This window comes from Dermacentor silvarum, chromosome 5 (genome assembly GCF_013339745.2).
Source record: "Dermacentor silvarum isolate Dsil-2018 chromosome 5, BIME_Dsil_1.4, whole genome shotgun sequence".
Taxonomy (NCBI): Eukaryota; Metazoa; Arthropoda; class Arachnida; order Ixodida; family Ixodidae; genus Dermacentor; species Dermacentor silvarum.
Window position 1 is genome coordinate 80649421 of NC_051158.1, and position 11528 is coordinate 80660948.

The following is an 11528-nucleotide window of genomic DNA, read 5'->3' on the forward strand; positions in this document are numbered from 1 at the left end:
TACGGCGTGATTCATGGACAATTCCCCCTCCTCCATCCATCCGTCGTCGGACCTCTAATGGCCTCTTAGATGGAAGTACACTAATAGAAATACGAAGTTAAGCTACATTAGTAATTGTTGCACTTCTGCAACAGAAATCTGGTGTCTCTTAGCGAGCGGGGATTCATGGTACACCGGGAGAGATGCAAACACGATTGACAGGGGGCGACGTCATCCTGAAATTTCCGCACCAGCTCACAGGGACGCCATGAATTTGGCGGATTCTACTCGGGTCAAGTTAATTTCTCGCTGTTAAAAAAAAAAGAACAACTTCGTCACAATTTTCTCCACTACGAATCAATCCGTGCTCGCCAAACGAATAGAAACGGAAAATGGCAGAGTACTTTACCAGTTGAAATTTATTAGTGTTGCACTTTTCCGCCTCTCGCGCGGCTGTCTCGCATCTGGTATTTCATGCATTAGTTGGTTCGCTCAGAGGGTCTATCCTGTTACTTCCTCGATATGCCTTCGATTCATCTATATTACTTGCACTTCGTATTTCTAGACGTCATTAAAAAAAAAACACGTAGCATAGCTGGTGTCGACTGATTGCCTCTTCAGTTATGCTTCTTTTTGTTCCTTCGTTTTAAACTTCTTTCTCCTCTACTTTCTCAGTCACAGTTCATGTTCTCCTCGTTGTCCTTTTTTTCCGCCTTTATTCCGTAGCTTTCGCCTCTTTAGTTGCGTCAACCATCACGAATTACGCTCACTATCAACGGATTTTGTCATGTTGCTCTCGCCAAATCACCTATATAAATCTTCAGTTTCATGTAATTTTTGTCGAGAAATGTTCGATACTAACCCAAGACGTTGTCGGACTCACCAGCCATCACGGCGGATTTTTTTTTCAACTTGATGTCATTGGAGCTATTTCAATTGAAAATGTGGTTATTGAATATGTTATCAGAATTCTCAGAACTGTTTCATTGTCAGATTTCTGGATGCTTTAATTTGAAGGTGACATTAATGTAGATTGGACGCTGTTGTCAGCTGTCGTAAGGAAGCGTCCATTGCCGTTGTGCCTTCACCGCAGCACAAGCGGCGGATACCGCGCCTTCTTGTTGGCAGCGCCTGGCTTCGGCTCCTTCGGGAACAAGATGTTCCTGTTCTGGCGCCGCTTGGCGAGCAGCTCGGGTAGCCTCTCCACGTTCTTGGACAACTCGGCAACCTCGGAGCACACTTCGGCGGGATAGGTGCAGCGTAGAGTCTTCGTGTTGACGAACGCCTGCGATAGGCTCAGCAACCAGACCTGCGAACAAAAAGGGGCACCACTTGTTCGGGGTGGCCTCGTTGAATGCACCACCAGGCCGCCGCATTGTGGAATGCGCTGTCAGGGCGAAGAGATAACGATGATAATTCATTTACGCTAAAGTGGGGCTCCCCTGGCGAATGGGCTTATGCTGTACGTTGAATGGACTTCCCTTGTATGTTGACCGACAAAATAGAGCAGGTAAGCGCACCTCTGCTCTGCATAACAAAAAAGAAATGGTACCTAATTAATACCTGAACAGACAATGTTGGCGATCAGGAATAGTGGATTGCATTTACCAGATTCTTCGATTTACTTTATTTTCTTTGACCGATCGGCGCAGACTTTGACTGCGCAATCTTTGACTGATCGCTGCGCAGACGTCTCACGCTGTCCATGCGCCTGATTTGTAGTTTGTATTTCGGCGTATATAGCTTGTGGGCGGTATAGTCCATGAACATGAAAAAAAGAAAAATTGCACGAAGGTTAAAGTTGTGGCCTTTTTGATGTATGAACATGAGCACTATATTACATCCCACGTTGCATAGGATGAAAGTCAACAAAATTCGACGCGTCTTCATTCGTGAATATAAATTACTGCTTCACCAAACCATCGGTTCCTGCAAATTCCAACATGGTAATTGGACTTGCATAGTTGTATACACACGACTCAAATAGGTATGTTGTGTTTTCAGCTTGAATTGTCACCTTAATTTGCGTCGATGTCGACGGGAAAGGTTGCCAGCATGCAACAAATAATCATAACTGACGTCTAATAACTAGAGACCGGATTTTAGGCAAATGCCTTTTTTGTTCCTTGCGCTCCTATCGCCCCACTTTGATATACGATCATGAATTAGAAGTTAAGAAGGGCTTTTAAAGTGTTTTTATAGTGCCTATAAATGCCTATTTTGGCGTTTGTGCCTAAATGCGTATAAATGCCTATTTTCAATATCGGCGCCTATATGAACACTATTTAGCCTCAAGTTTCGCTTTCGAGTGCATTTAGAGACCGTTATTCATGTTACCGGGCAACATTGACTCTTCGGAACTCTATGGGGTTCAACCTAGGCCTTTAGTTCAACCAACTCTAGCAGCATTGAAATGGGACACGCCGGCCCGCATACGCCGCCGCGCTGACATTGCGCGAGCGGTTGGCGAATGCGAAACCGCAGAGAGCCGTCAAGGGAAAGGAGAGTGAAGAGCAAACGAAGAAAGAAAAATGTGATGTGCGCGCGGCTTTTGTTTTGTTTGTAATTTACTTTTTAAGGTGTTCACCACCGTCGGGCGTTCCTTCTCAGCGCACGAGATCATTCTCAGTGACAAGAGGCACAATTTTGAATCCAGAAATCTGGAGATGGTGCTAGTTTGCTACTGTTTCCACAATCTTCACAGTGATTCTTAGACTACTTTCCGCGTGCTCCCCAAACAGATTTCTTCAAACATGTGCACTTCAAATGGCCAGAAGTGTATTTGGCAGTGTTGGGAGGTCTGGCCTGTACAATTCGGATAATGTCATTGTATATGAGGAAATTGCGAAGAGTTGTACCTAACAGTCCTCATGTAAGAACATGCTTTGATTTCTTAATAAATCGTAGTCTCTCTTGCATTTGTTATTTGTCTGTTTTTGTTGTGTCTTAATTTAATTGCGTCAGGCAGACATAAAGTATCGGTTTTTTTAATCAGTATTCCCAGCTTTCAAGTATTCTTTTCCATGCCTGTTTCACTATATGCGACGCTCGAGTACATGTGGCCATTGAACATGAATATGAGCAGTGTGCTTATTGAATGAAGCCAATTGATCGTCATTAGTCCAGCAGTTTTATGGGACAATTGCACGGCTATGTTCAACTGTTGGCGCCTTTGTGCCATCATAGCCAATAACATTTCTTGTTTTCCTATCGTAGATATAGGCCGCGCACGTCCTCGTTTGAAATTATTAGCATTTATGTAAAAATTTATTGTGCCTATATTTACGACATTGTAGGCCTAAAACATGGTTTTGCCTGTCTATTTTTGGCGCCTAAAACGCGCTTTTTTAATGCCTAAAGATCCGGCCTCTACTAATAACATACCTGCGAATTCTGCCAAATTTTTCGTAATGTTTACAAATTCGGGCTGCTTGTATAGCTTTACGAATGTTCGTCATGTTTTACGAAAAAATAGACTCATGTTTGGGGAAACGTTTGTCTCCAGTAATCCCTTAATTTGGCCTTTGAAGTCTTCCTATTTTGAAAAGGGGACCAGAGGGGTAGCAGCGTAGAGTAAGTTTATTCAGAGCAGGGCAAGTTGGTGCTTTTGCACAGACATAATCTGTAGCGCTAAAAATAAGTTACGAGAAAATAGACGAGGCAGGACAGCATGCTTGTACCAAAGTCACAGGAATATTTATAAAAAAATATTCAGGGCAGTTACTACTGGAGGGGTAGTTATATAGGTGATATCATCAACAGAAAAAGTCACTGCGATCTAAAAGCAACGTGTTGCTTTTGAGACTACGCTATTTCTGCTGCTTATGTTCTGTGTTTAAAGGGAAATTATCATTGATATAGTCCATAAGTATCCTAGAAAAGGTGTGTGCTGACGGGAAACATAAAAAAAATTGTGTACTTTTCCCTTCAACTCTATCGGTGTTTTGTCCACAAATTTTTTTACGAATTTTAAAGTTCACAGGTTGCCAGGTATTCAATGACCAACGCAAACATGGTGTTGTACATCCATTGTCATACCTGGTCATCAGGTGCATAGTTCCTCGGGAATTTTTTCTTCTTTTTATTCCTTACTGAGTTCGGGCATTGCTTTCACTATTACATTATCACTGCTTTTGGAGTTTATTCTACTAACTATAATAGTAATAACTCAAGAGACGGTGCCCTTTTATCAATTAACCCCTTCAGTCACTGTGTGCACAACTGTTCACGCCAAGAGAGTGCGTAAAAAGGAAAGGCACTGTCCAAATCAATAACATTTAAAAACTACCACATACATCTTGAAACATTTTATTTATTTACTTCAATATTGGCTCAAGCACGAGGGAAATAATATAAAAAATAGTACAAAATCTGGGTAGCAGATACACATCATTCATGGAGAAATAATATACAAAATGAGCATTCACACTAACAAATGAACAAGGTTATATATCTGCACCTATAAAACGAAAAATGCAAACAAAAAGCAGGCTAATGTAACATGTTCAAGTGCTTTGCAAAAATCAGTGACCTCAAAAAATGATTTTAAGAAGGGCGTTCCAGTGAACCTGTGCTGAAAGCTTGAATATTAAACTGAAGATGTTTTCGTAAAACGAGTTCGATGGTTGGGTGTTCGCATATCTTACATATATCATATCTTAAATTCCATTTGAGATTTATCACATGAGAACCACGTTGGGTAAACTTGAGAAAAAAAGAAAGAAGAATTGAAAATTCTAAATCCGTTCTGCAGCTGTGCGCTTGAAATGATTCTGAAGATGCAAGAAATGTGTCCCGCCGTGATAGTCCAGTGGTTATAGCGTTGAGCTGATGAGCTCTAGGTTACGGTTTTGATCCTGGCCGCGTACTTTAAAATCTAGAAGCCAGCGCATAGCAACCGCGGTTGAACGCGATTGGCTGAAACACCGCCAGTGACGCCCTTAGCAACCGCTGTGAGTGTACGCCGTGCCGCCTAACGAATAACCTAACCTGACGCCTGGGAGCGTAATACGTCGCGGGGCGTGCGTCGCGGACACCAAGCACAAAATGGCGGCGCGTTGCTACGATGTGACATCAGAGCGTCGCCGGCGGCGTTTCGGCCAATCGCGTTCAACCATGGGTGCTAGGCGCTGTGCCTTCTAGATTTTAAATATACGCATCCCGGCCGCGGTAGCCGCATTTTGACGGGGGCGAAATGCAAAAAAAAAGAAAAAAAAAGAAAAAAAAATCTTCTATAGTTAGACTTATGTGCACGTTAAATAGCCCAGGTGGTCAAAATTAATCCGGAATCCCCCATACGGCGTGCCTCAGTTTCATACCGTGGCTTTGGCACGGAAAACCGCATAATTGAATTAGGAAATCTCCCGAAAATACACTTCTATTGGACGTAATTATTTGGCGCCTGGAGGGGATAGACTCGTCTGATATGTCCAACTAGATATGTGGCTCAAATGTAGTGATGGAGTGCCCCTTGAAGTTTTGCGTGTCGAAGCTACACCTTGGTTATGAGAGGAGCCACAGTGAACGACTCCAGACCTATTTTGGCTCATCCGCGGTCCTTTACTTACTATGAAGGAAGAACATACAGTGGTTTACTTATCACGACACCCCGCCTTTAGTAACAGCATTACACAAACCCCTCACTTTCTTCGTTAACTTTATGTCCTGCAACATGCAATAAACCTCATCAAATGTAGTGCTGTGGTTGCCGAGAAAAACGATTTCTCCTTTCCCACGTATTTAGATAGGAGCCCCGCAGCGAAAGCTTCCTCTTACCAATGCACCGGGTGAAGTGTGGGTGTGACGTAGCAAGTGAGTGAGGCAACTGCTGCTGGGCTGAAGGAACAACGCTCTGGCAGCTATTAGGCATCTCACAATGCCAGCGTGACTATTAGCTAAATATAACACTCCAGTTGCAGGCTTCGCAACTGTATCGACTGTGCACGGGACCGAAGAATAAGCGTCGGTGTTTGTCTCCGCCAAGTGAAGCGATTATCTTAACTTTAGCTGAATGTTCAGCTCAGACGAGTGCTTTCGTACACAACTGCTCTGCAGGAATTACTTGCCGTGGTTTCTTAGTGGCTATGGTGCTGGGCTGCTAAACACAAGGTCGCGGGATCGAATCGCGGCCACGGCGGCCGCATTTCGACGGGGGCGAAATGCGAAAACATCTGTGTACTCAGTTTTAGGTGCACGGTAACCCAGGTAGTCCAGGTGAACCCCAGGTAGTCCAAATTATTCCGTAGTCCCCAATACGGCGTGCCTCATAATCAGATCGTGATTTTGAGACGTAAAACCCCATAATTTTTTCTTTTGCTCTGCTGGAACGCTATTACGCCAGCAGCACCAGGCACAACGCTGGCTTGGCTGCGCTGCCGAGCCGATTGAGTGGAGCACGGGAGGTATTCTGTAAGTGTCCACCTAGTGGACATGTCCATTTCGTCTGCTGCTACAGTGCTGATTGGATGGGGCTGATTGGATGCGGGTACCTGTCTCTTTCAGACGCATACCCCAGCCCAGCCAATCAGAATTTCAGCAGCAGACGAAATGGATATGTCCACTAGGTGGACACTAACAGAATACCCCCGAAGGATGGGGTGTCTACTCGGCGTCGCTGGTTGTGCAGCCAGAACGCACTGCGCTGTTCTCGCGTATTTGGGATCCTCCCGCCCACATGCGGGCCACGCATGCGCTGTCCATGCGGCGACAGCGCGACAGCGGCGGTGGCGCCGATAGCGCTAAAACACATCAAAATAAAACAAAAATGTGTTTGTATTGTTCTTCCAAGAGCTGGTACTACAAATTTTCGGAAGGATGCTAAATCTGTAGCGTTCGCCGGTGATCTGCAGTACGATCGCTCGATGGAAAGGCCTGCGGGGTGCCTTTTCATCGAGTGGCCGTAGTGACTGTCTGGTGTGCAAGGCACGCAGTGACGAAAACACGAATGCCAAAACTATTGCATGGTTTCCGCCGATGCCCACTCTAATGAACTGTAGGAGATGGCTGCTTACTGCCCGAGGTATAGGGAGCCTATACAAGAGCGCTTTGGCAGCCCAAACGATGACTCACAAGCGAATCGGTTCATCCTTCTTTCAGAGGAATTGGTCATAGCACGAAATTTAAGTGCATTCTCGTGTCACATGCACAAATGCAAGCCCATAAATGTGCAATCTTTCATTAATTGCAGTTTCGCTCGAAGAGCGAAGCAAAAACAGCGATAGCAAGCACATGAGGCGCAGTGTAAAACAGAACTTTGAAGGCTACCAGGTGTCATAGGTATGTCCGACGTGACTGTGAGTAAGTATGTGGCGAAAATGTGTCTGTTTGGTGGATGTTGTTAGTGAAGATTCATGATCGAAGGCGCCTGCGCGTTCTCACCGACACCCTGATCATACGAACGCTTCTGGGCTCCGGTGTAAGTTGTCATGCTTGCAGTCGTAGAATATCTCATGACCTCCAAAGTGGAGACGGTAAAACACGATGTGAGAGAAAAAACAAAACTAGCTTACTATCTGAAAAAAAAAAGCACGCCAAGAAGGTCCTGTCGATCTGTGTGAGCGGTACATGAGATGACTTTTACGACATAATCATCGATAATTACAGGTTTGAGAGCAAAACTTGGAGGAGGCTTAAGCTTCGCCTTTAAGAGTAGAACACGATAGCGTTATCGGGACCCGTTCGCATTGCATCGTTCGCATACGGCAAGTAGGTTTCATTCACTGCAACACTGAACGTGGGAAAGCCAGCTTACAAAGGCCAAGCTTACACTGATCTTCCTAAAGTTGGCTAAACTTTTAAACTGAAATGCATTGCTGGAAATACGTTGTTCCAGGGGCAATATAAGTGGTCTTATATTAAAATGTGAAGGCCCTAGCCCCTTTTTTATTCTTTTATTAATTGTTTGCTATTGCCCCGACGCGCGCAGGTCTGGTAGAAATGTTTGAGTTTCCTCGTAGGAGAATTAAGTTTTCTGGTACATTCAAATTACAATCCGACGGTGAATCCGAAGCCGAATGGTAGTGTTACTTTACCATTCTTTCTGACGGATTTCACTATGAGAAATCCAATTTTTGTTCACCAGAACCTTGCACCACATGAAGGGCCTGCGTGGTCAATGTGGTTGGAGGATTTTCTCCGTCACCAGCGATCACACGCTGGTTGCCGCCGCCGCATTTTCTGCGACACGGGGCCATAAATGCTATCGCGTTAAAAATGTAGAGGTTTATTTTGCACGTAAATGATACTTTGGCGACGTACGTACATGCATAGGACATATTTTCGCTGGAGCTCGGCAGAAAACAGTTTAGAGTTAGAACAATGATAGGAAAGTGTAGCGTTGCATGCGCTCGAGCTCCTTGAACGGTGTTATACGCGGAAGCGGCATGACGCGACGCTGCAGAGGAGTGAACTGCTGCTGCACAGCAAGAAAAGCGCTGTGGCAGGTTCCAGGCGTCTTATAGCGCTGGTGCGATGAGGAACGCCGGCAGCCACGTGACGGGCGTCGCACCTCGATGGCGCACGGAATGAGATCGAAGGAAAACCACCGGTGTTAGTTAGCGCCCGATGAAACGATATTTAACTTGGCGTTTACCGTTCGTTCCGCTCAGGCCAGTGTATGGACCACGGTGTGGTGCGTACACAGCTGCTCGGCAGGATTGCCAATGTGTGGGCGCGCAGTGCCAGTGCCTCCTAGATAACAGACCTGTGCGCTCTGTTTCATGACGTCATGCTACTTCGACGAAAAATTCCATGGCCAAGCTCGGCGTGACGAAAGCGGTGACGTCACAATCACCGCGGCTTACTCGGAAACGTTGCCATTAGATTCCATGGCTGTCGGGCCAAACAGCTTGATGTAACGGATTGAAGTGCATCGGCCTTGTGCCAGCTATCTAGGAGGCGTTGGCAGTGCCCACGCCAGAAGCGGACCGTCAGAACGCTGCCCATGAATCCGCCTGAGCCCCTTGAGCGGAGCGAGACAGTGCGTCCACTTGACGCTGTCGCTTTTCCCATCCAAACTCACTGCGCATCTATGAAGGCCTATCCCTCCACGCGGAGATCGCACACAATATGTCGATACCGTGACATCACGACGGCGCTGATTGTCATCACACTATTCTCCGTCTGATGAATTCTGTGCAGTGTAGGGAAAGCTATAGGTCGCGTCAGCTAATCATAAACGAGAGCAAGACGGGCTCGTTCCTTGTCCGCATCAGGTCGCCCTCCTCGCGATGCCGACACAGTGGAAGAACTAAGGAATGAATAATAACGCACAATTGGCGCACCCTCGTTTCTTTTTAAAGCACGCGGCCAGACCTCGTTAGTGATTTGCTGTCAAAACCATACTGTTCGCTGCACTGCGCAGGAAGGGATTATTATAGGAAGCGTTGCGCTTTTCCGTCCCGCAAATGCGTCTCTTTCATCGCGTGCGCTTCGACGGGGGCGTATCAACCCCAAAAAACAACCTGTCTCACCTCCTCGACCTTTCCGTCGTTGGCCGTGATGAACTCCCGCCGGAGCTCCCAGTTCTCATCAGTCTCCCACGGCTGGCGGTAGGCGTCGATAGGAAATTGCATATTTTAACCGGATGCTTTATTCAGCCACTGACACTGCAGGTAGGAATTGCGTACTTATTGCTTGCTTGCTTACTTCCTATACCATGATGCATACCCACTACGGGGGATTGGCCAAGAAGCTGGCAGTTAAACGGCTGAGGGGGGGGGGGGGATAAAACTTGACGGAAAAGTATTGTGCGATTGTGCGGGGACAGTTGAAAGTATTGAATGAAACAAACTGATGTTAGAGACATTTCTTTTTTTATCTTATAGGGAAACACGTGCTTTTTGAAAGGAGAGCAAGCTAGAAGGTAATAAATTTCAATCAGTTTAATTGAAATTTTTAAATGAATAAATAATAAAACAGTAAATTAACGTGAATTGGAATTTTGTAAAATAATAAACAATATATCAGTAAATTAACTAGGCATTCTCCTTGTGTCACCAAGGAACTCGCATACGGCGCTACATACGTTTCTGTGGCTAAAACCCAGTGTAGACGCCCCAAAGAATGGAATGTTTGAATGTTTATAGCGATGCCTTATTTGCGGAATGGGATTTCGAAGTATTTCTTTCTCTGGATTGCGAATCGGCGGCAGTTTAATAAAAATGGTCAATGGTTTCAGGTTCTTTGCAGAAATGAAATAGAGGGGACATCGCCAGACCAGACCTGTGTAGATAAAAATTTAGGGGTGGAATATGGCGTCGTAATTTTGTAAGGGAGATTTCCAATTTACGTGTGGGACACCATTGATTGTCCCAAGGGCAAAACAAATGCTTTAAGTATGTGATTTGCAATGTCTGTTTTGCAGAGTAATTTAAAAAAACATAGTTTTCTAAACCTAGCCGCGGTGATATAAGCAGAAGTCAGAAGATGCATAGTTGGAGAGAGATAGATAGATAGATAGATAGATAGACAGATAGATAGATAGATAAACTTTAATTCAAAGATAGTTTGTCTTGCCCCAATGGGGCATCGCTAATGGTCGGGGCCCCTAGTCCAGGGCTCCGCTGGCTCTTGCCATCTTCTCTGCTCTCTGGATCAGCTTGAGCTGGTCGTCGAGGGCCGAGCTGGACAGCAGTGCCTCCCATTGCTCCCTCGTGGTGTTCGTGTCATGGTGTTCTATGTTGTGTAGCGTGCACTCCCACGTAATGTGGTATAGGGTTGGTGTGGCCCCACACCACGGGCATTCGTCCCTGTAGGCTGTGGGGTGCAGGCGATGTAATATGTGTAGGTTCGTGTAAGTGCCTGTCTGGAGCCTACGCCAGGCAGCGGCATCCTCCGTCTTTAGTATTCGATGGGGTGGGGGATATCGCAAGCGACTCCCTCTGTGGTAGTTCAGGATTGCTGAATACTCGGGGTCAACTGGGTCAGGGTCATCTGCAGTCGGCGTGATGAGTGCTCGGTTATGTGCAAATTCTCGAGCTGCTCTGTCGGCATACAGGTTACCCGTGATGGCAGCGTGACCCGGTATCCAAATGATGGTTATGATGGTGTTGTCGTCAGTGTCCTCCTTGGGTATTTGGGCTAGGACTTGTGCCGCAGGTCTTGCGATTCTTCCCTGTAGGAAGTTGCGGCAGGCCTGCTGGGAGTCCGTGAGGATCGTCAGTGGTTTGCTTGCGTGTTGGCCTTCGCGGATGGCTAACGCGATGGCCAGCTCTTCCGCTTCCGTGATCGTGCAGGGGCGGGTCGATGCACTGGAGGTGACGTGGCCTCGGCGGTCGCAGACCACTGCCACTGCGCCCTTTTTCTTCGTTCCGTACATAGCGGCGTCCGTAAAACGGGCCGTGGTATCGAACCTGAATGTTTTCTCTATGTATTGGGCCCTCGCTTTCCTCCTTCCGGAGTGTAGGTTAGGGTCCATGTTGCGTGGTATTGGGGCAATGTGATACCTGTCCTGGACGTGACGAGGTATCGTGCAGGTTTCTTGGGTTCGTATTGTTGTGGCTTTGAAGCCCAAGGTTTGTAGGACCTGCCGGCCCGTGTGAGTCCGCGCA

At 46.3% G+C, this 11528-nt stretch overlaps 1 protein-coding gene across 2 annotated transcripts in view; it reads right to left on the reverse strand.

Annotated features, from left to right (window-relative positions):
- LOC119454196 (partner of xrn-2 protein 1-like) overlaps window positions 1-9596 on the reverse strand; it is a 22970-nt gene extending 13374 nt beyond the window's left edge. The window contains exons 1-2 of one of the 2 annotated variants that reach the window (XM_037716184.2): window positions 9450-9596; window positions 1003-1288 (exon numbers count right to left, since the gene is read on the reverse strand). In XM_037716184.2, the coding sequence (XP_037572112.1) occupies window positions 1064-1288; window positions 9450-9551 (327 nt within the window). In that variant the 5' untranslated portion in view covers window positions 9552-9596 and the 3' untranslated portion in view covers window positions 1003-1063. Of the gene's footprint in view, window positions 1-1002; window positions 1289-9449 lie in introns of those variants that run through there. The other variant, XM_049667149.1, reaches the window with a different exon arrangement.
- Window positions 9597-11528: the final 1932 nt, after the last annotated feature.